Source organism: Natator depressus, chromosome 1 (genome assembly GCF_965152275.1).
Source record: "Natator depressus isolate rNatDep1 chromosome 1, rNatDep2.hap1, whole genome shotgun sequence".
NCBI classification, from domain to species: domain Eukaryota; kingdom Metazoa; phylum Chordata; order Testudines; family Cheloniidae; genus Natator; species Natator depressus.
In genome coordinates this window covers 155,820,855-155,845,855 of record NC_134234.1, presented here as the reverse complement: position 1 = coordinate 155,845,855, position 25,001 = coordinate 155,820,855, and the positions used below count along the sequence as shown (strand labels likewise).

Genomic DNA, 25,001 nt, shown 5'->3' with positions numbered 1-25,001 from the left:
CCATCCAAAAACTGGGAAAATTGGGTTTGAAGATTGGACCTCTGGAATTCAAGCCAGAGGTCTGGGTGGCTGAAACAGTGGCTGAGCTAATTGGATTTGAGCTTGGCTTGGATTTGATTATGGCTAATAACTGCGTAATCAGTGCCAGGAAAGGTGTTTTACAAATTCAGTCTGTGGGTGTTCCCTTTAAAGATATAGCGCAGATGAGAAAAATGGTTTGGAGGCTGTTTGTTTGCAATGAACAAATTGGCTTGCCCCAGGGGCCAGAAACCATTGTACCAGCTACACACTGTGGTAGCTTTGCAGCACAGGAAAAATAGGGAGCAGCTGAAATCTAGTTTGAGACCCAGCATCTTAGGAGGAATCTTAGCTGCTAAAGCTCCTGTGGATCTGAAAGAAGAACTGATCCCCATTTGCTTGCTGAGTGCTTCCGACAAGCAGCAAATGGCAAAACAAGGAAACCATTTCAGTGGACAGCAGGGTGAGCTTTAGCATTGTCACAGCTGAAAAAGGCTGTTGGGACTGCCCCTTTCATATTGGACACAGATCCTAGTGCTTACTGTTCCGGGGGGGGGGGGGGGGGGGGAAGGCGGAGGGAGAATTTCAGCTTGGCTGCCCTCCCTCCTCTCCTTTTGAATCATTTGAAAATGTAGCTGTGGAAGTTGAGGTTGGGGCCTGGTCTACATTTAATAGTTAGGTCGACATAGTTGTGGTGCTCAGGGGTGGGAAAAATTGACAACCCTGAGTACCATAGCCATGACAATCTAACCAATGGCATAGATGCAAAGTAGGTCGACAGAAGAATGCATCCATTGGCCTAGCTACCATTGTTCAGGGAGGTGGAGTTCCTACGGCAATGGAAAAACCCCGTTTCTCACTGTAGGAAGGATCTGCACTATGGCGCTACAGCAGCACAGCTGTGCTCAGGACTGGCCCTAGACCAAATAGTGCCCCAGGCGAGGAGTGTCTTTGGCGCTCCCCCCACCCCATTTGTTAAACTTTTGAATATCTTATTTTTTACTGTATTTGTAGCCCATTTCACAACTTTGATGCACGATTTGCATACATGCTTTATCCCTGTCATATAAGATGATAAATGTGCGTGGTAGAATCTGTAAATCTGTATTTATTCATGCCATATATAACCAAATAAAAAACTGTTTCCTCTAAGCTTATAGAAACTTTTTAATTCTAAGAATAACTGAAACATACTAAAATCAAGAAATTGAACTGTGCACCAACATTGGGTGAACCAGTATTAATTAGTGTTACAGTAGGTGACAGTCTTAGAATTTAAACCTAGTCCTTTAGTTCAAAAGGTCACTTTTCTCACCTTTGTCCCCACAAACTGAAGCACAGCTTCAGAGAGATTCAAAGATTGGCCAGTGGCATTTTCAAGCAATAAAATAGCAAGTGATGTCAGTCTGTTATTGGCCAGCGTCACACAAAGATATGTTTTAATTAGCCTGATCTTCGAAGAGTTGCACTCACCACTCGTGACTGTGAATGGCAGCGTGAGCAGAATCCTCAAAGCTATTCACACATTAGGAAAAGTGTCCTTCAGCTCTGCATCATGAATGAACTGGAGAACTTTGAATGGAGAGTGTTTCCCGGGTGGCAAAATGTGATGAATGTTGTCTAATTTGGCAAACAAGTCTTTAATCATTGATGTCCGAACATTCTCCATGTGTCAGCGTCCCGTGACAATTGTACAATTGTTCAAGAGTGTTTTCCTATCTGCCAGCAGCTACAAAAACTCCCAGCTCTATTCGTGGTGCTTCATTTGTCTGAACCTTTCTCCAATGGACACTTGAGCAGTGTCAACTAGTGAGCAAAAAAAAAAACTCCCTATTGAATTTTTCTTCCAAGCTTCCCTTCACTTCATCTCTGCCCTTGTAACGAAACTGTCTCTTCTTCTGATGAATGCATGTTTCCTTGAAGACAGGCTCAACTCCTAAGTTTTCTGCCATTTCTTTGGCAGCAGTGATGGCATTTTCAAATCTGTTGCCTCTGGAGGCCACAGTGAAATCAAGGCAGCTTCTCATCCAAGTAGTAGTGGTTGCGATGTCCATTGACTAAGTTTGTAATGCGTTGCTTACAACATTTATTTGGAACAGGATATCGTGCCAAACCACAGTTGAGACCAAAAATTGGAAGTCAGTGATCTGGTTTGCCAGGCTTTGCACCTCGTGTCGGACTCAGGCCTCGGCTTTACTCTACTGCGCCGGTTCCATCAGGGCATCGTAAACCTCAGTTACTTGGTACCTCAGTGATTTATGTTGTCAATGTGCCTCTCCCAGCAAGTGTCACTTAGTGGCTTCATGGTCAGATTTGTAACATTGCCCACGAGGATCTTCCACCTGAGAGCTGATGCTGAAAACAGGACGTATCTCCTTTGCACTACTCTGAAGAGAGAGATGCTGCATCTGACACAGCCAGGCTGAGGGAATGGCGGCCACAAGGCACAAAGAAAGCTCTTGGATTCAGCACAAGGATCCTTGCCTGGACGCTACTGTTTCTTCCCTTCACGTTCACACTGTTGTCATAGTCTTGCCAGTGGCAGTCCTGAAGCTTTATTTTATTCTAATTCTAAATGTTCATAAACAGTTCTGTTAGGCCTTTCCCAGTAGAGTTGTCCACAGACCAGAAACAGATAAAGTGTTCCTTTATTTGGATACAGCCATCCTCATCGTCAACAAATCTTACTGTAAATGATATCTTTTCACTGTGGCTAATGTTAGGAGTGCAGTTCGTTATTACAGGGTAGTACTTTGCTTTGCCAAGCTGCATCAATATGTTATCAAGCACCTTCCTTGCCATAAGGTCACTCAATTTGTTTTGAATTGTTCTGCTGCAGTAATGGTCCATTGCTTCTCTATGAACTACTAGATGTTGGTGTTCATGCATGACATCGTCGTATTTCCCAGGAGCTCTACCAGACTGAGGAAATTACAGTTATGTTCACTGAACAACTTATCTGACAAGCCCCAGAAAATCAAATTATTCTTTGCAAGGAAGAGGGTAATTCAGATCAGACACTCAAGCACGTTCCTCCTCTGCTGGGTTTCTACATTAATAATGCACTGGTTTTCTGCATCTATGTATTTTATTCAGCTTGAGCCTGGATTTGACCTCCATCCATTTAGAGTAGGCTGTAATATGGCCTGGTGATTTTTCATGTTGTTTCAGAGCATCAGCTAAATTATGCCAGTAATTGTACCCAGAAAGCAAAAGCAACAATTTGGCATTCTTGTCAAATATTTTGCAACAAAAACAGAACACTTTGTCAGTTAATTTCAAGTAAACTAGCCAATGCCGATTCAGTTTCTCACCGTACTTGCAAAAAGAAAAGGAGGACTTGTGGCACCTTAGAGACTAACCAATTTATTTGAGCATAAGCTTTCGTGAGCTACAGCTCACTTCATCAGATTCTCTAAGGTGCCACAAGTACTCCTTTTCTTTTTGCGAATACAGACTAACACGGCTGCTACTCTGAAACCTGTCACTATACTTGAGCACTCTTTCACAGTGTGACTTTGAGAAGTGTCGCTTCTGCTCATTTAATGGAAATCTCATATCCTTGATTTTGTCTGACCTGTTCAAAATTGTGCAATCCGTATTGGCAGCATTTAGGATCACTGGCCATAAAGAAGGATCTGATGTATTGATTTGTGATGTGCAATTTTTCTCACAGCTGTTTCTGTCATCATGCGAGGCTGATTCTTCTTTATCGTTTCTCGCCTTTTCATGTAAACCAGCTTTTCTTTGTCATTATTCTCCTTTTCATGTGAGCCACATTCTTCTTTATCATCACTCTCCTTTATGCCACCAGGAAAACTGGATGATTCTCCATCACTTTCCTCACATTTCCATTCCTTATCTTCAGGTAAATCTGCTAATTCCTTAGTAATAAGACTTCCATCATTTATGCTTCACTCCTCAATTTCTTCTGCACTGGGATGATCACAACTGCTTAAAGTCTGGTCTATGTTCTTCTGTTTCAGATATCTTCCCATTAAATTTACCCCTGACTGCAAACTAGATTGCAATTGAGATTTTCACTTCCTATACTGAGCTCCTGAAGTCTTCTTCGTGGGCATCTTTTTTATACAGGGGAAAATAGACAGTATTAGGGAGAGCAAAAGTCTATGTTCTGCAGTCTTAGAAAGTCCTCAAACATTATGTGTAAAGCATGGCAAAAGAAGAAACAGTATTTCTTTTATATTGTTGCATAGATATAGGTTCACTAGATATCTCTGGCATCTCATTAAATATGTCCTTTATTAATCGCTACTTACACTCTTAAGTCTTAAAATACAGTACACTTTCATAATTACACAATAAAACAAGGTTCACAATATTGCAGCTAGGCTCTCACTTCAGATCAGTTTGTTCTTATATCTCACTCACTGACTAACTGGCAACGCCACGCCCCGATATACTAGTCAGGGCATGGCTGACAACATTCTAGGAGGTTCAAGGAAAATGTAGTTCTCAAAGTCTGGAAGGTTCCATGAGATGCTACAAGGTCCAAAACATTCTAGGAGGTTAGTGAAAAATGAATCCACATATGGAATACCTGAAACATTTTACTTCATACCTTCTATTTTCCTTTTTTTCAGTAACAACCAAAAATTGTACCCCGAGTTCGGCGCCACCCAATCCCGGCACCCCAGGCAGTCGCCTGCGTTACTTGCCCCTAAATCCGGCCTTGACTGTGCTCATGTAGTGTTGTTGTGTAGACATGGCCTAGAAAAGTTGTTATAGAGATCAAGCCCACAACCCCCATTCAAACAGAATGAGCAGGGTCTGCTTCAGCCAACAAATTCCACAGAAACAATAGGGATTGCCCAGGTGGTTGAAGGAAAGTCCGTCAGGGAGTAAAAAATCCCAAAGGGTTTTGGGTGGGAATTAAATCAATTTGGATTGATGATGTGAAAACATCTTGACAGAAAGACAGCAGTCATATGTAGATAGAAAAGGAGTACTTGTGGCACCTTAGAGACTAACCAATTTATTTGAGCATAAGCTTTTGTGAGCTACAGCTCATTTCATCCGATGAAGTGAGCTGTAGCTCACGAAAGCTTATGCTCAGATAAATTGGTTAGTCTCTAAGGTGCCACAAGTACTCTTTTTCTTTTTGCGAATACAGACTAACACGGCTGCTACTCTGAAACCTGTCATATGTAGATAGCCTTGTATCATTTGGCGTGGGTCACACAGGGTATCGTCATTTTGGGTACCATCAGAATTATGGGCAGTGCTAAAACAGGAGGAGCGTTATGCTGAGAGGTACTGGTGACTGCATCGATCACAAACCTCTTTGAGATTGGGAGTGAACGCCTCCTTCAATTAACGTAACTGTCTGGATAAGTTAATCAGAAGCTCCCCCCTAAGGCAAACAGGGATTGTGAACCTGCCCAGGAGTTTGGACTGAGTGGGCAGAGGAGGTTTGCGGTGTGTGCGTTTGCGTGTGTGTGCGTGCGTGCATGTGTGCGTGTGTGTGTGTGTGTGTGTGTGAGAGAGAGAGAGAGAAAGTGAAGCAATAGCCAGTAAGCGTAGTATGATTCTGGAAAAAGCCAGAGAGTGATCTTGTGGGTTTGTTGGCTAAAGAGACTTGGTGCCATAAACTAAGAAACTGCTCCTTTGTTGTTGGTTTCTCCGGCATTCAGAGAAGCAGGACTTCGTACATTCGTTGTACATAAATAAAACTACATCAGTAAGACTCCTTCAATTTCTGCTTACAACTGGAACATCTCCAGGACCTCGAACTTTGACTAGCCACTCAGATCAAAAGGGGCAACGTTATTTATTAATCACAATCTGGCAATAGCCTGGCACTTATATTAGTACTGTGGGATCAGACTTTCTCATATACAATTTTGCAAAGCATGTCAAAACTTTTTATGGTTCTGCTCCCACTGAAGTGAATGGGAATCTTGCCTTTGGCTTCACCTGGATACAAGATCAGGCCTTAAAAATCCCACCTCTCTATGTGCATCTGTCTGTTGCTTCTACTTTTCCCACAGAGAATACACTTTAACTCCAGCTTCAGGACTGCTCCCCAAGAATGAAAATGAACCAAGACCTAAACTGAATGGTGAAGTCCATAACCCAATAATGACAAAGAGTGTAACCCAAACACTTGCTTTCCAGGTAATAATTCTTCATTTCTTACTCTTTGACAGGTGCATAAATATCAGTGCAGGTAACATGCTTATACAAATACATGTTTTTAAATGAACATTTAATATCAAATTTCAATATTTTCTATAGAGAAATTGCTTTTACATTTCTTAATGACTCTTTGCCTCTGCCTGTAAAAAATAAAAAAGCAAATGAAAAAAAATACATAGTTTCCAGCTGTCAGCTTTCTTTATGTGCAAGGAGTAAACAGATCCTGTAAGTATAAGCAAGGCTTGTATCCAACTGTGGAGATACGGCTTGGGGAGCAATGTGCAGATATTGCTAACAGTAGGCGTTGGGCCTAATTCGTCTCTCATACCAGTCTGAGGCCTGCATAACACCACTGATTTCAATGGATTTACACCAGTGTAACTGAGAGCAGAATTAGGCCCTTTGTTTCTACTTCCTTGGCCAAATTGATTTTATTTTAGATATTTATATGCCTTATAGTAGGATCTTAGCACCTAGTCTGTAATGTCTTTATGTGTTTTTTATATATATCTATAATAAATAGGTGTGTAAGACAGTAGCAGAGTAAATTAGTTTAAAGGGTCACCATCAACACTGACAGATTTAAATTTTTAACCTCTGCCCTCAAAATTGATGTGGTTTGTTTTTGGGGGGGGGGGTTGTTTTGGTTTTGGTTTTTTACAATGTATACCCAGTATTTATTAACAGATCGCCCAGCAAAGGGCAAGAATTTGACTAAATCTCAACTTCTCAGATGGGCTCCTCGCTTGGGTGCATGGGGTCTGATGTTCATGTGACCTGGGTGCATTTGTGTGTGTAGCACCATGAGTATATTCTGTCTGCAGCTCCTTTCTTGTGACCTGGTAGGGGCCTGAAATTTGCAAGAACCCTGCACATTAGAAAGAAAGGCTCTTAGAAATACTAATCCCCAGAAGAATGTAGCTAGCAGCCAGAATGTAGAGGATGTCCTGCTCAAAACCAGACCTCATCATGTTCCCTTCAGCACCCTGAAGATATGATGACTTCCATGGGCATAACACTTCCTTGACACCACAGCTTGTGTGCTCCTCCTCCCTTCTCTCACAGAGCCCAGCTCCATGTTGGAGTCCTAATTTGAACTGCAGTATGTTTCTTGCAGAAGTTCACATGTTCATTTTGAGAGGCCCTATGATGGAATTTGCTCCTGCACTCAAGTTCCCTCAAAACAGAAAAGCAAGACTGCAAAACCCTGAATCATAATCTTCCCACTGCAGTTTATTAATATCTCCTTCTAAGGGTACTGCATGTGTTCAAAGCAAATGGAGATGTGACTGTAGCGTGGGTAGACACACCCATGCTAGTTTTAATCTAGCTAGCATGGGTAACAATCATAGTGGTATGGATTTCAGCTCAGACTAGCTGCCTCAGTACAAGCCCACCGGGGACCCTGAGTACATACTTGGGTTGTTAGCCCACACTGGGGACCGTACAGCCACATCTTCACTGCTGTTGTTACCTTGTGCTAGCTAGATTAAAGCTAACATGGGTATGTCTCTCTGTGCTACAACCACTCCTCCATTTGTGTCATAAATACACCCTCAGACGCAAAACAAAATCTGTCGCTACTGAGATATAATAAGATGCAGTGTACAGTGGAAAATTTGAATGCAGGTCTGTCTGTATTGTCAGGATTCCAATTCTCCTTATCCAGCTTGCTCTGTCTATGTTAGTATTTTAACATGTGTTCGTTAAAACACCTTTTTCCTCGTGTAAACATGGTCTTATAACCTAATCTATAGCCACTGAAGTCATAGTTCTCTTTCCATTGATTTCAGTGGACCGTAGATGAGGCCTTATATTTCTGTGTGTCTAAGCACCTCATCTGTAAAATGGGAATAATACGACTTCCTTTCTCCCACCCTTTGTCTGTCTAGTTTATTCAAATGATTGTAAGCCTTTCAGGAAAGGGACTGTCCTTTAGTATGTGTGTACAGCACATTGCAAGCCTGATCTCAGTTGCAGGTTCTAGGTGCCACTGCAATAAAATTAACTAATAACACTAAAATGTAAATGGGTCATGTCATCCAGCTTTCTCAGACTGTGGCTCTCAGAAGAGGCCTGTTGGTGATGCGCCATGGGGAGAGAGTGGATCATGTTTTTGGGAAGTCCTGGATTCAGCAATGCTTAACTGCAGATGGTACGTAAAAGAACAGGAGGACGGGACCTTAGCAAACCAGACTGCAAAGAAAATATTGTACCATGATGGCAGTGATGCGTAAAGTCTAAATTACTACTTGTAAATGTCTGCGAACCAGACTGAACTTTAGTGCTGAAGAAAGCAGTTATTCAGAAATACCCTTCAGACACAGAAAGCCTAGTAGTATCATACAGTCAAAGTGATATGGTAGAACCTTAGAGTTACGAACACCAGAGTTACGAACACCAGAGTTACGAACTGACTGGTCAACCACACACCTCATTTGGAACCAAAAGTATGCAATCGGGCAGCTGCAGAGACCAAAAAAAAAAAAAAAAGACAAATACAATACAGTACTGTGTTAAACATAAATTACTAAAAAAATAAAGGGAACGCTTAAACAAAAGGTTTGACAAGGTAAGGAAACTGTTTCTGTGCTTGCTTCATTTAAATTAAGATGGTTAAAAGCCGCATTTTTCTTCGCATAATAAAGTTCAATACACATATTAAAGTGTATTAAGCCAATGTTTGGTTGTAAACTTTTGAAAGAACAGCTATAATGTTTTGTTCAGAGTTACAAACATTTAATAAATAAATTGGTTAGTCTCTAAGGTGCCACAAGTATTCCTTTTCTTTTTGCAAACATTTCAGAGTTACAAAACAGCCCCATTCTCCAGGTGTTCAGAACTCTGAGGTTCTACTGTATTTGAGATATGCACAATCGATATACGATCTATAGTCACTGTACTTCCCATGTAGTCATCCTACATATGCAATACTGCACAAATAGAACTGTGTGAAACTTTACATTTTTGTCTCGAGTTGATGTGCAAAACATTAATTTTTCACCAGCATTTTCAGAAATTTAAAAAATTGATCAATGACCAAATTTCCCTATTTTGTGTGGATAGCCATTGCTTTTCAAAATTACAGTGTTGATCAAAATCATGATGCTGTGCTAGTCAAACCCAGTCAAGAATAACTGGAGCAGACAATGAGATTTTGTGGGGAAATGACAAAATGTTAACACTGGCTTAGGTGGAAAGTCAAGGTTGAAGGTTTTTTTGGCCTTCAAAGCATGATTCTGAGGTGAAAAAAAATTGTATATGTATACATTTGGGCATGAGGGTGGGAGAGGAATTGTGTTTTGCTCATGGTCTCCTGGGTTATGTTGGAAATCAGACAAGATGACCATAATGAGCACTTCTGGCCTTAAAATCTGTGAATTATTTTCTTTTCTATTTTGCTATGAAAACATTGTTTTTTGATAACTTTGGCAATGGAAAAAAAGGGTTTCCACCACTCTGATGTGAATATATGTCTCTGGTGAATTTCACAGAACATCTGTTTTCTCTGGTGTTCTGCTACTCTGGAACTCAGAGGACATGTGTCATTCTGTCAGAGGGTTCTCCCCCTGGCTGTCTTTCCCAGAACCTAATGAAACTGGGCCATACTGAATCAACAATGTCCCTGGTTTGCTTTGGTGAATGTAAAATGCACTATCCCTGAGGTAATATTAAGGAATCACTCACTCCTTTTGTTCACCAAGGGGACAGTTAGGGTCGGGTTTTCAGAAATAGTTGCCTAAAATGCAGAAGAAAATTATTGTGCATGCATAACAGAAATGCGTTATGTATGTATTACTACGGCCTTTATATAGAGGGATGAAATGCTTTGTTTTGTTTTAGGAAAATACCACAGAGCAGATCTGAACTTCCCTGCCAGTCTGCCAAAACGAAGAGACAGCATCAAACATTTTGAATATGATCCTCCTTTATCATGCTGTGGTGTTTTCCAGTCTAGACTTGTAGGTAAGTTAGATATTATTCTAATAGGAATGAAAAGGGGTGAAAGTGCACATTGGTTTTACCATAGGAATGCTTCCTGGCAGCGTAACTGGTAGAGTTCCTTTGTGGGCAGCAGGAAAGGGACCTTGCTCTTTCCCGTGGGAACTCTACAGCAGGGTGGAGAGCAGGGCCAATTTCTCATGCAGTGCAAGAGCCAGCCTGCTACCTTATGGCAGGGAAGGTCAGGGCAATGTGCCACAACACTGTACATTCCGCTTCTAGTCTGAACCGGAGCAGTGAACTGTAGCATCCCTGTTGGCTAGCTAGAGTGGGGCAGGACATGCGGTATCTTGGTCTGTAGACTGTGTGAGAGCAGGTCATTGGGAGTATGTGATATTTGAGCTGTATTGGGTAATCAGATTGAATACATCTATCCATGATGTGTTTCTGTTCCCTGCTTTGATGAGTATAACTCTCAGAAAAAGGGTTGTGGTGAAAATACCTGTCTTTCTCTAAGTGCCATTTACAAATTTAAAATTTACTTTCTGTGACTGTTTTTCTACTTTCAGAGTAGCAGCCATGTTAGTCTGTATCCACAAAAAGAACAGGAGTACTTGTGGCACCTTAGAGACTAACACATTTATTAGAGCATAAGCATTTCCTCTTCCCAACAAATATCCCTTCTGGTAAGCTTGTTCACCAGAATATTTGTGGAAAGTGAATTAAGTATTTGTGGAAAGTGAATTAAAAAGAGGCATGAGCGCATTCAAAGTCAGTTTATTGTAAAGTTCAAACTAATATCTGTGGGAAACATTTTGCAGTAGTACTAATGATTGTAAAGAGCAACTCTCATGTGTATTTCAGGAGAAGCTCTGCTGGAGAAACAAGAGGCAGTTAGCCATGTATACTGTTCCCCTGCACTCCGCTGCATACAGACAGCTCAACACGTGCTGGAAGGTAGGTTAGCAAAATGGTTATGTTCTTATGCCACACTGGACATTTCTGAGTCAATCTTCTTCTGAGCCAATGACAGTGGAGCAGCTAAAATGTTGCATGGCTTTTTGAAAATTTACTTTTGCCTTTAATCGGGGCTGACAGATATTTCTGTCTAGAGCAAGGGCTAGGTGATAAGTGAGGAAGTAATAAAGTTTCCCTGCTATAATAGTACAATCATATTCAATTGAATTATGTCCAATAAAGTTAAAACAGAATCTAATGTTGTATAAGACAAAGACATATCAGAGTAAGTAGAATTTAACTTATTGGCTAGACTCAAATTGTTATACTTAACTCTTCCATGAATGATTTTGGTCATAAAATCAAGTGTTTCCATTCCACTGAGGGGAAAGAAACCTGAGACTTTCTCCTGGAAGTTTGCCTTTGCTAACAAGAGGTTTGAGACCGCCACATCATTAAAAACTAGTCTTTTTAAATGAAGAATCCCGCATGATAGGTGACTCATAAAATTTCTTTTAATATCTCAAAGCCATGGATGATAGGACTCTGTGATTCCAGAACTGGGAAGGAACACTGCGTTTCTGCTGGGAATTCACATCACTGTGGCTTTCTGAGAATACAGAGTAAAACTCAGGTTACCTCTTTAACAGGGAGATTTTTCTTTAACACTATGTTTATAGGTTTGGATTTACTGCTCCACATAGGCCCAGTGAGCTACAGGGTATATAAAAACAGCATGAAACAATTTTCTTCTTGATATTTACTTACCCTGTAACACCTTTGAGGAGTGAGTTGTTGTCTCCATCTTGTTCTGTACCCCACAGAACACAGTGGCATCACTCTGCAAATAATAATGGTTTGAGAATAATGGTTTGAGAATTTACACTTACAGTCACTCTGGCAAGAATATAATATACTTTCTTCTCCTCCCCCTGGGTTGCTAGCTTCAGAACTTTACCAAGTATTGTTTATGCATGTGGAGAAGGGTATTTAGAAGGACTGAGACTCCATGTAGTCAACAGTATGTGTACTTAATGGTCTTTGTTTTACATTATATTTTTACTTTGTTAATAAAATTATTACCAGGAATAAGGTGCCATGTGAAGTCAAAGCTTAAAGCTCTGAATGCACTTTTCCTTTTTAAAAATCTCTTATTTATTGCAGGGCTTAAATTAGAACAAAAAATTAAAATCAGGGTAGAACCTGGACTCTTTGAATGGACCAAATGGGAGGCCAACAAAATAATTCCCTCCTTTATGGCACTGACAGAACTGACAGAGGCTACTTACAATATAGATCCCAGTTACAGGTAAATGCTGCACGTACAGTATGTTAATGTGTATTTCTGATACCTCTCTTGTTTTTGGCAGTTCTTAAGTCCCACAAGACAGTGTTGCAATGAATGATTCAGGATTTAGGCCATTGACTTCAACGGAGAGATTAGGGGCTGAGTAAAGCCTATTTGGTCCCGAGATATGATGTGCAGATATATAGTTAGTTCTTTCACGACATAATTCACTGCTTTTGGGCAAGGTGACATACTAACGGGCAAATCATTCTTACATGTATACAGATGGGTGAGTGTGTGCGTAGGGTCTGAATCCTGTTCCTATCAAAGTGAATGGCATTGACTTCAAGTTTGCAAGATCAGGCCTATGGTTGATTATCTAAATATTTTAGACTCTCATGATGGACATCCATATTTTTGTTTTACTTTTAGCTAAAAACTATGAGCCATGTTTTGCTAAATGTGAAAAAATTCCCCTGTCATGTCACATTTCAGCCAAGAAAGAACTGTATTGCATTTTGATGGGGGGTGAGCTGGGGAGGTCAAGTCCTTTCCTTGGTGCACAGCTCAAAATTGAGTGAGGATTTCAGAATTTGTCCCAATGGGGGCTGATCTCACATGATCCCGTAGCTGCCAAGATTCGCACAGGTCCACATGTGAACTTCTCAACAGTAAGAAAAAGTCACCAATTTTCAACTAAGCCCCTCTAAACAGCAAGTGTAAGGGAGACAGACCCCATCTCCCACACACGCTGGAGCAGGGAGTTGTAGGAACCAGGGGCAGCCCAAAGGTGTTGGGGGAAGAGAGATGAATAAAGCAAGGCATCTGTCATTCTAATTTTATAGGTTGTCAGGATGTTAATGTTCCATTAAAATAGATTTCTGCTTTGCATTCTGTGCTGTTTTTTGTTTTGCTCAAAAATAATCACTGGACTCGGCAAAGTCTCCTTTCTGGTCCCTGCCTTCCACAATGTAATTCTGTGGTTTGGTGCAGGTTCTGAATGTTTGTAAACCACAGCAGAACAGGAAACGACAACAGGCCTTGAATCTATTCTAGCCTCTTTTCTTGTTCACAGTGCCATGCTGCATTACCCCTGCAGTGCATGGCCAAACCCAGAAAAATCACTCGGTCAATAAAGGTCCGTAACTCTGGGGTTTCCCATGTGTGGACAAGTAAAAAAGTGTTGTGCCTTTATAGTATTTCTCAACACAGAGCAAAATCCTTCATTTCAGAGTGAGTGAATAGACAACCCCTTTCATTTTCCTAGGTTCAAAATTATTCACAGCAAAGTTACTATTTTCCCTAGTTTCTCACTTTCCATACAAACTCACTAATCTAAAAAAAAAAAAAAAAATCAGTTGTTATAAGATTCCATAGAGACAGGCCATGATTGAAGATGGGTAAAGCGCTTAATGGGTGGAGGGGAAAACTGTAAAGTGTTGCAACATTGCAGCCAGCCAGCAACTGAAATATCTAAATAAACTATAAATATGCATTTTGTACATCAGTGAAAACAGTGCAGCGTCCTTCCCCAGATGTTGCATGTATGGCGTGCTGGATAATAACATGAGAGGTCTCCATGTTTCTAAAACAAAACTGGCTCTTTAATAAGACAACTGTTTGTAGAGATGCTGCAACTGCAGCTAGCATTCTAGTCATATGCACACAGACTGGCTTCCTGGTGCCTTTTCCAAACCCTTCCCTGCTGAAACCTGTGCTCCTTCCTCCGAGTGTCATTCAGGAGTAAAGCTCACATTTCTATTCGCTCTATCCCCACCCCACGTGAGTGATTATAAGAGACTATTATGTCCTAGCCCCAGTCATCTGCCATAAATCAAAGTTAAAAAAGGTTAATTCCTGTCACATGGCCAGGGTCAAAATCCACTGTCTCCAGTAGCTACTGTTACCATATTCTCCCGATACATGTAACTTTGCAACACCATTCCTTCCAACTCCTTTGGCTCCTCCTGTCTTCAGAATCCTCACTATTATTTCTTTTGGGAAGAGCCATTGAACGTGTTTCTTTTCCATGGTTATGGCCAGGCCAATTGAGGTCTAAGCTTTGCTTTTTAACTCCATCACTGACTCTTGCTCAGTAATGCTGACCCTTGCTATCGATATACAGATATTATAGTCCTCAAATACTCCATCACCATGGGGGCTCTCCAAATTAGTAGACGCCATCAAGGTTTCACATCACTTCGAGTACTTTTTGGAGAAGATAGCATCTCTAGGTCACAGAAGAGTCAGTGAAATCTGTAACCTTCCTGAAAGGACTGTGCTCAGTGGTGAGATTTTTGCAAAGTCAAGTAAGATATCTCTACCCACTGATTCACATTTAGATTATTTAAGTAAAAGTTATGATCATCTTCTGGTCAGGTCCCTGATCACTCCCCATCAGTAGAGGTACTCAGTCTAAACTGAACTGATCTTTAATGGCATTAAAGAAGCAGCATTGTAATGGATAGGGTGCTGGACTGGGTGTCAGGATACGTGGGTTCTGTTCCTGAATCAGCCACTGATCTGTTAGGCAAATCACTTAACCTCTCTACCTCCGTTTCCTCTTTCACATTTTGTCTTTCTTGTTGATTTAGATTGCAAGCTACATGGGGCAGGGACTGCTTCCACACATATTCAATATGTAGAGTACCTACAGTATGGAGCTTTGATCTCACTTGGGGTCTCTTGGCACTACTGTAATACACAGAATGACCTAGTATCGATGATCACACACTGAAAGATATCTGCATTCCTCACAGGTTTTTAGTTACTACTTATTCCCTGCTATCTGAATTGGTGCTTGGATACTGTGTTGAATGGGTCCCTGTAAAAGTAGAGGAGGAACACTTAATCACCTATCTAGTCATTGTATCTCTTATTCAGTGTTGGTCCCGTGGTTTAAAAGCTCTGAGGACAGTCTGAAATTCACTTTTGTACTGTCTGACAGGTATAGTACAATAGCCCTACCGTACCTCAATCTACTTTCTACATTTTCACTGCTCATGCTGCACGCTGGTTTTAAATGGGTAAGATAAGATGATCAGATTCTGATCTTCTGTGTGGTTGAAAGAAGTTAGCTGGTGTAGTTTCCCAGAACACAGTCATTGTATGTGCCAGAGCAACATGTAGCTGTGCAGGTCTCCAGCTAACAGGAGAGGTGACTTTATAGGAAGAAATAATGAAGGAAATAAAAACTTTCCTTTGTCCGTTTACTCGAGACTTGATGGCAGAACCCTAAATCTTTCAGGCCAGATCCTCAGCTGTTCAGTGGAGATACGCTGATTTATAGCGGCTGCAGATCTGGCCCTTAATTTTTAAACACTATTTTTTACATGCAGGGGACACCTATACGTAAAAGAAACTATCAGGTCAGATCTTGAAGGCAAAACTGCCCAAAATCCTAAGACTGGCCCAATATTAATAAATATTCTTACTGATCTTTATAAAGATTTATTTTTAAGTAAAAAGCAAACAAGGATTGTTTAATTTGCTTTGTCAAAGCAGGCGCAGGTAGGGATTTTTAAAGGGACACTAAAGCCAAGGGGCCAAATCCTGGAATCAGCCATATCATTGGTGTCAGTGGGAGTTCTGTATAGGTAAGAACTGAGTACGGACTTCAGGATTTGGCTCAGTTTTTAAGCCTAAAATCCATCCTACCTGGACAATGATTTTTTTTTAATGTTCTTGCCTGGAGGAGCCTATATTTGTTTTTTGTTTTTTCAAACACAAGCATTTCTCGGGTATAATTCTTATAAACTGCATGATCCATTGTGAGGCTTACTAAGGGATGGTTTCTGCTACCCTTATTCACATTGGATAGTATCTTATTCTGTGAGTTCCTCTCTTGGATTCAGTTGGACTACTTGCAGAGAAAGCTACTGTTTGGCGTGAGTTGAAGTACCATGCTTCAGATCATTGCAGTCTCTCCGGTAGAGATGGTGTAGAGGTACCGGTTTGTTTACTGAGCTTTGATACTGTTGATAATGTCCCAATAGACAAACAAATGTTACCTAGATGAGTGACTCCTCTGTGGTTTTTATTATCAGATGTACTTTCCCACTTTCCTCCCTGGTGCCATCGGAAACTTATGAAGAGTATATAAGCAGATGCTCTGCAGTTATAAAACAGATTGTCAGTGACTGTACAAGAAACGGTAAATATTTTACATTCTCGTGTTCAGAGCCTCATGTTTTCAATGACAGGATCAGAAACAGCTTTGCCATATGAAATACATTTAATGTGGATGCTTGGTATTGCCCTGTCTTTGAGGTAGATTATTGAACATCATACTAAATTAATATATCTATTACTTAAAATAGAAATAGACAAGACTAAACATAAGGCAGTAAAATACTCCATTGCTAAATCATATTATATGCAGAGTCTTAATTTGTCAGGATGTGACTTGATGCTGTAAGGCAGCTTCTTTTCTTTTCTTTTTTTTTTTGAAAGCTTCATTTCCCACCCCACCCCCAGCAAATGCTTGCTCTCATTAGTTGAATTGCATGAAACATACCAAACAGGATATTTACACCTGCCCAGTCTATATGTCACACAGCTCTGCAAAGATGAACAACACAAAAACAGCCAATAAGCATAACCAACACACAGTGAATTGTAAAGTCACAGTTTTCTTTTTTCCTTCCTTTAATTATTTTGGTGTCGCAGGTATCATCCTGATAGTGGGTCATGGCTCATCCCTGGATTCCTTCACTCGACCTGTACTAGGCCTCCCCGCCAGAGACAGCAAGGATTTTGCCCCATTGGTTAGAAAGGTAAGAAGTTTTTCCAACAGGAAGCTCTTGCTCACCATTTTCTCCTTGGTATATTTTCAGTAAGGAACATAGTCAAGCAATGGGCTGTTTGTTTTTTCGATTGCTCACGAACGAGAGTTACTCTCTGATTCTGGAGGGAGCTGCACTCCGTAGTTCTAGCACACAACTGGCTGTCAAAAGATGTGAGTTCTACCAGTCAACTGCCATGTGACCTTGGGCACGTCATGTCCTCTCTGGTGAAGATCTTCAAAGGCACCATGGCACCAAATTCCCATTGAAAGTCACTGAGAGGTACACACCGAACTGCCAGGTGTGCCTTTGAAAATCTACCCCTTGGGGTCTTGCTTTGTCTGTCACTAAGATGGATAACTGTGTCCCCTCTGCATCTCCCAAGGTGTTGTGCGGCCTACGTCAAGAAACCACAGCTCCCATTTGGAAAAGTCGGTCTGTAAAGCGGTACAGTGAGGTGCCATGTTCACTGTGTCTCAGTGAGCCCAAATCATATTTGCTCACTTTATGAATAAAAAGGTGATCTGTGTTGCCAGTACTACAAGCTCATCCTGGAATCAGATGACCAGTCAATGCTTTCTGGTTTGTACCAGAATCACCGGTAACAAAGATTCTGTAAGCCAAATTTTCCCTTCCATTTTACCCGTTGCTCTGGTGTTAGGGAGGGGAGAATTTGGTCAGCAGTGTGTTTATTACTGGGGATGATGTATGAAATAGAAAGAACATAGCTTGATCATCAGATTTCTGGAAGAGCTTGTGGAGCTGACTCAAGCTCCACTACTGTCCAACAGATAAGACTCCCTCATGCTACCAACTCATTTTAGGTCAAGTGGGAGAATATCTTGATATGTATTCCTAAAACGCTCTCAAGGTACACACCCCTGTTCCACAATGAAAACTGTTTAATTACACTGTGCTTTCAATCTATATGGTATGTCTTCCCCATTTCCAGTGTATTCAGGAAAGTTCTAATACAAAGTCCTGTTGAAATCTCTCTGTTTTTCCAGATACCTTCACTGGGCATGTGTTTCTGTGAAGAGCTTAAAGAGGAGAATAGATGGCAGATGATTAACCCACCAGTTAAGACGTTAACCCATGGATCAAATGCAGCATTTAACTGGAGAAATGGCATACTGGACAGTTAGAATCTATACTCATTCATTATATATTTCAAAAAAGAAGAGAAGACAAATATTCTTCCTCCTGGCTCAACACAGGCCAGTGGTCTGTCCAAAATATTTAGAACTTGAGGGTATTTTCCTCTACTACTTGTATGAATTGTCAACGCACGGAAAGCACTTTTGAAGTTTTTGTGCCTGAGTTCTGTTCTTGTTACAGCGACACAGAAGAAAAAACCTATTAACTGACATAAAAATGAACGATAATTCATCCAGTGCTGAAGAATGAACTTTTAAAACTCTTTATTTAGACTAACATCTGTAATGATATATATAGATATATAGATATATAACTGACTATAAGTCTCGTTGCTTGATGCACTCATGAAAACATATGGTTATGTCTTCAAGAACAAAGTACAATCAATAAAGATTTAGACATTTTGTTTCAGACATGTGGACATTTTGTTTTCTTATTGATTGCTTCTGGTTTATCCAGAGTATGAGTGGACATGATGTATCATACAGACTATTTATTTTCTTCCGATGCATAATAGGGTTCCATCACAGGAGCTTTTCCATCAAGCAACTCACAATGCAAATATCGCATCATTGTTAATAAATGACTTGCAGAAAAAAAGTTTAAGAAAACTGAATTTATGGCCTCATTGTTGCTAAAAAAGATTGTACAATACATTGTCCTAATGGTGACAAGACCATGTTGTGGGTAATTCTACCCGCTGAAGGTTTTCTGAGATGGCTGTCACGTAACAGAACAGCACAGCTTGTTTCTTATTGTTTTACCCCCAGACCTGAGATGACAAACTTTTTGGTTACTCACAAACCATGTACACCATTTCTATCAATTCCTTGTTTGTTTAAAGGGATACCGACCCAAATGCTGACAAACACTTCTTCAAAAGATTCATATTGCCTCTTTAAACTATCCTCCTCGTAATGCCCTGACTATCCCATGTGAAAATGGGAGATTTTGTTTCAATGAGAAATAAATGAGGTCCCTAATTCCTCTTATGTTGTCTGATATCGTTTTATTTTTCACTCTTAGACATGACTCATTCTCTGTTTCTTCCTAGAGCTGAGCAAAATTTTTCAGACCTAACTTTTTTTCCTCCAAGCCCCCCCCCCCATATTTGGGTCAACTGAAGCATATTAATGTGTTGAATTCAGCAAATTGTGTTGGTTGGAAAAAAATGAATAATAATTTAAAAAACCATTTGTTCTGCAAGTTGAAACGACTTCTTAAAAAAATTACTTCCATTTTATTTTTAAATAATTAAAAGGGTCAAAAAAGTTGGAAACCGAACAATGGGTGGGTTGATCCAAAACATTTTTTAGCGGTTCAACCACCAAACCAAAAAATCCATTATTTGTCCAGCTCTGTTTCTTCCTTACATCTCACAAACCCTTAACGTTGTCTCCATTGACTTTCTGGGTATGCTGCAAAGCCTATCTTTTTATTCAGGTTTCTGGGGAGACAGAGGTATGGGGAAAATTCAATGAGATCTTTGCAAAAATAGGTGCCAAACAGCCTGTTAAAATTAGATGGTAACAGTCGGAGTAGTCATTAGAGGGACAGAAAAACATTTTCTATATTTAGGATTAGATTTTCACTGTGATAAGTGCTGTGGGTGGGTTAGTATCAACCTCTGGATGGTTCGCTTTGATTTTCTGGTTTTGAGGAAGCTATTTTTTTATTTATTTTATTTATTTATTTTTGTGGCAAATGACCAATGTTACTGTGGTGGGTCCCATGCTTCTCCTTCATGTGGGGGAGTCAGGGTGCCACTCCTTGCCCCTAATCTTGGGCATTATGGACTCTACTTGGGCCCCAGTGGGAGAAAGAGGGGAGGGGATCCAGGTCTGCTTTGCTACTCTGGGTCCCAGCCCCTTCAATTTTGTGAGCTGCTTACCCTCTTTCCTCTTGGATAGGGTTTCCCTCAGTCCTCTGTGCCAGGGGAACCCCTCTGCTTTGACAGGGTTTCCCTTCCCCTAGTATGGTTTTCAAGCTAGCAGCAACACTCCTCCAAACACTAGTCTGCTCCTGATCCTTCCCAAAGCAGGGGAGTTTTATTAGGTCTTGGGCGGGGCCTTAATTGGCTCCAGGTGCTCCAATTACCCTGTACTGTAATAACCTTTCCCTAGTCCCCAGGGACTAAGGCCTTCGTCAACGGAGGGCTTAAATACTTCCCATCTACCACTCTCCTGCTGCCCTCTGGCCCTGCTGTGTCACAATTTTAAAATGTCATTGCACTTTTAAAATTACACCCAATGCACCCAGCACCTGGACAGGTGCTTTTTAGTCTTGTTCTGGACCCATGGTCTCTCCATTCAATTTTATATGTTGTAATCAGTCAACAATAGTACCCCACCAAGTAACCTTCTAGCGCTCCTCCATCCAGGCCTGACATGGACAGCAAACTGAGTTTGTAGCCTGATCTTGGATCCTAGCAAGCCTGCTTCAATTTGCTTTCCTTGCTCTGTAGCCACATGCTCTGCTCTCCTTTCCCACCTCATATCCCACTTCACTTTTCCCTGCTATTATGAAAAAATGGCCAGGTCAGTCACCTCAGCACACTTGTCCCCTCTACAAACCCAGTGAACGGCCTTGGCTCACTGTCCTAGGGGAGAGGGAATTTGCAAGCCTCCCAAGCTTGCTTCAAGAAGGATGAACCAGGTATAGAGACTTACCAAGATGTAACAAGAGTCAGTCAGAGCTGGAATGATAGTGGTGCTCTAAGTCCAGCCTACAAGGGGGGTGGGATTTGTTCCTTAAATGACACCTTGTAAGAGAGGGGAGTTGTGGAATGCTCCCTGTTTGGAGATACAGCCAAAAGAGTGCAGAGAGAAAGTTTATAAGATCCACCTCAGGTTTCTACCTGTCACAAACATACCTGTCTGCAGGACATATGACTGGAACTATCAGCTGTGGAGAAGGCAAAACTTGCTCAGTTTCTGAATTTTTTTAAATTGTAAATGATATTTTTTAAAAAATATATAATTATCGGTCAGTATGGTCTGTCTTGTAAAACACAGTGGAAATTTTCCTTTACCTGTGTTGAAATAATTATGGTTTGCCCTTCTATAGCATCTCTCATGCAAGGATCTCAGGGCACACTACAGACATTGTCAGGTAGTTTGGGCTCATAAATAGGTTTTGCTTTAAAAAAAAATAGAAATGTTTAAAAGTCTTCCAACTCTGGAAAAAAATAGCATCTTCTCACTCAACAGAACTGCTCTTTTGGTGACACCTAGTGACTAGAAGGATGAAATAAATCTATTACATTTTATTCCTATTACCTCTGCACAGCTAATGGAGCTAAGAGACACCAACTTGGAATCTATTCCTGCTTACGCATCATTAATATAATTGTTCACTAAATTTCCATCAGTTACACCCGTACAAACTCCTTGACAGGCGTCGGGGTGAGGGTTCCACAGGTGTCACTGAGAGCACAATTTAAAGATAGTGGACTAGCACAGGTGTATCTGAAGGATATATCTAACAGACCTTTTATTACAGGTGATGATGTGCAAGAACATCCTTTGAGTCTCAGTTTCCAGCTTGTGGTTGTAGGGCTGGCAATTTTATAAATACTTGTGTTATCTGTCGGATGCATATACTTGATATGGAAATCAATGAGACATTAAACATGGACTCCCACAGTGTGCCAGTTTCATATGCATTTCTCAGAGCAGACCTACACTTTAACTTATTTAAATTAAATGAAAATAGAAGGTTTTTCTGGATTTAAACACTTCTTTTTGCTGTTTTTAATATAAACATTGCAGCATTGTGCTAATGCATGAGAACCACAGACTGAAACTGCGCAGTCTACTTTTGTCCGTGTCAAGGGTGGTGAAAGAGTAAACAGCATAAATGAAGAACAATTAAACATCTTCCAGTTTTAACAATTTAAGGACATAGATAAGCTGCTCCCTTCATGAGAACCCCCACACCGAGGTCCACTTCCACAAAACAGTTTGTCAGTGCCTCAAATGATAAGAAAACTTGTTTTAAAAAAATTGGCCAAAATTTTCAAACTTAAAAATAAGAGTGACCTAACTTTAAAAGATGATGAGCACCTGCAGCAGCACGTCTGAAAATCAACTCCCTCTTCAATGTGATACATTCATAAATGTGAAATCAATTGCGGAATACTTGCAAAACCCTGGACTTTTCTTTGAAAGTTTTCAGCTTGATTAATGTGAGTAGATAAAAGGTAAGAAGTCTTTTCCAACTTCTTCATTCTTATGAAACTTTCAAAATAGACTTTAACCTATTGCATTTGAATTTGGTTTACCTAGATCTCTCTCTGTTTAGCTACTTAAAGGAAACCTGAAAAGGAATTTTTTTAATAGGGTTATATACTTTTGGGGGTGGGGGATGTTTAATAGTGTATAAAAAGAACCTGAATGTTTTCATATTAAAAAATTCTGCTTGCTTTTTTTGGTTTAGAAACATTAGGAATATCAACACTGTTCTTCTCTGTGGGATGTCTGAAAGAATGCATATTGTTAGCGCTTTAATTTTTATTAAAGGGGTGAGGGTGTTGAATCTTCAATAACGCTTCCTTTCTCCAAAATGTTAATTAGTCATTGAAGTTAAATATGTGTTCAAAAAAACCAGCTGTTCATTTTTAACAGTCTATCTAAAAATCCCTTTCCCTTTTAATTACTCATGGTTCACTCTGTTGGCTCTTGTGATATCATTATTTCACTAAAGCCTTTCACAGGCCAGACAAGACTTGAATTTATAACGTTAAAAAAGAAAAATTACCAATTTTTTAAAAAGGCAATCCACTCTTTTTTCCCTTTGCAGTTACTTTTGAGAAATTCTATATAAGAATTCAGTACTATCATTAACTTACAAGGACACTGGGGGAATATACTGGAAATGTAAAAAACTCATGTCTCTAAATGTGATCTCCTGGATTAAGTGACATACTGCCCCATAGATTAATAGGGAAAATATAGCATTTCTTGTTTTGAGCAAAAATTAAGAATAGTCTAAGAGCCAATCTTGTGTGCATGTTTTGAAGCAAAAGAGATCGGAAATAGAAATATAAAAACAGCCATATTGGGTCAAACCAAAGGTCCATCTAGCCCAGTATCCTGTCTTCCAACAGTGGCCAATGCCAGATGCTTCAGAGGAAATGAACAGAACAGGAAATCCACAAACTTATCTAGTTCTTTTTTGAACCCTATTATAGTCTTGGCCTTCACAACATCCTCTGTCAAGGAGTTACACAGGTTGACTGTGCATTGTGTGAAGAAATACTTCCTTTTGTTTGTTTTAAACCTGCTGCCTGTTAATTTCATTGGGTGACCACTAGTTCTTGTGTTATGAAAAGGAGTAAAAAGAAAAAAGAAAAGGAGTACTTGTGGCACCTTAGAGACTAACCAGTTTATTTGAGCATGAGCTTTCGTGAGCTACAGCTCACTTCATCGGATGCATAGCATATCGTGGAAACTGCAGAAGACATTATATACACACAGAGACCATGAAACAAAACTTCCTCCCACCCCACTCTCCTGCTGGTAACAGCTTATCTAAAGTGATTATCAAGTAGGGCCATTTCCAGCACAAATCCAGGTTTTCTCACCCTTCCCCCCCCCCCCCACACATACAATGTGTGTGTGTGGGGGGGGGGGAAGGGTGAGAAAACCTGGATTTGTGCTGGAAATGGCCCTACTTGATAATCACTTTAGATAAGCTGTTACCAGCAGGAGAGTGGGGTGGGAGGAAGTTTTGTTTCATGGTCTCTGTGTGTATATAATGTCTTCTGCAGTTTCCACGATATGCTATGCATCCGATGAAGTGAGCTGTAGCTCACGAAAGCTCATGCTCAAATAAACTGGTTAGTCTCTAAGGTGCCACAAGTACTCCTTTTCTTTTTTCTTTTTACGAATACAGACTAACACGGCTGTTACTCTGAAACCTGAAAAGGAGTAAATAACTGAAGGACATAAATCCACACCGTGTAGAGGTCAAGCACAGAAGTTTATTACGTACAGCGTTGAGGGAGTGTTACCTTGCTTATTAGGCTCAGAGACACTGTTAATCAATTGATTACAATGGAATATATGGATTTTTCATGGGCGGGGGAAAGTGACAGGGTAGACAGTCCCACTTCCCTGGATTGGGCTAACAGCAAAACATGATAGCACAGTAGCCAATGGTCAAAGGTTACACAATGTCTCCGCCCATGGACTCAAGTTGACAAATTAACATTTAACATTTAATTAGTACTTTAATAAATGTATTAGTATAATATATATATAAATATATATATATATTGAATTCTGATTTGGGGTTCATAGGAATGAAGTAGCTCCTTTGATTGTTCAACAGATATATATCTAGGGGTAAAAGCAAAGAAACAGTAAAAGTATATGGCAATAAAAATTGTCTTTCAAGTTGTTCATTTGTGTTTTAAGGCAGGCATTGGTCCCTGGGAAAGGGAGGTGGGAGGAGGCCATATCTTATACTGACATGCTTGAACCTTTTATAAACTCAAGGTTGAATGTGTGGGAAAAACATCTCCCTAGAGAAAAAACTAACACAACAGAAACAGGGCTTCTTTGTTCTATTTGCAACTTTGAAGAAAACACAATTATTGCCCCCCACATCTGGTGTTTTGCTGACCAGGCATATCTTAGCAAAATCAAGGTTATCTTTGGTTATTTTGCTTGCTTTTAGCTATTGCTAGGCCT

General features: G+C 40.3%; 1 protein-coding gene across 1 annotated transcript in view; it reads left to right on the top strand.

Moving 5' to 3' along the window:
- Window positions 1-18,434, top strand: part of UBASH3A (ubiquitin associated and SH3 domain containing A) — a 39,562-nt gene extending 21,128 nt beyond the window's left edge. Inside the window, exons 8-15 of the mRNA XM_074946415.1 lie at window positions 6,030-6,156; window positions 8,224-8,332; window positions 10,021-10,143; window positions 10,984-11,076; window positions 12,241-12,385; window positions 16,411-16,517; window positions 17,033-17,139; window positions 18,156-18,434. Coding sequence (XP_074802516.1) covers window positions 6,030-6,156; window positions 8,224-8,332; window positions 10,021-10,143; window positions 10,984-11,076; window positions 12,241-12,385; window positions 16,411-16,517; window positions 17,033-17,139; window positions 18,156-18,293 — 949 coding nt within the window. The 3' untranslated portion in view covers window positions 18,294-18,434. The remainder of the gene's footprint in view (window positions 1-6,029; window positions 6,157-8,223; window positions 8,333-10,020; window positions 10,144-10,983; window positions 11,077-12,240; window positions 12,386-16,410; window positions 16,518-17,032; window positions 17,140-18,155) is intronic.
- Window positions 18,435-25,001: the final 6,567 nt, after the last annotated feature.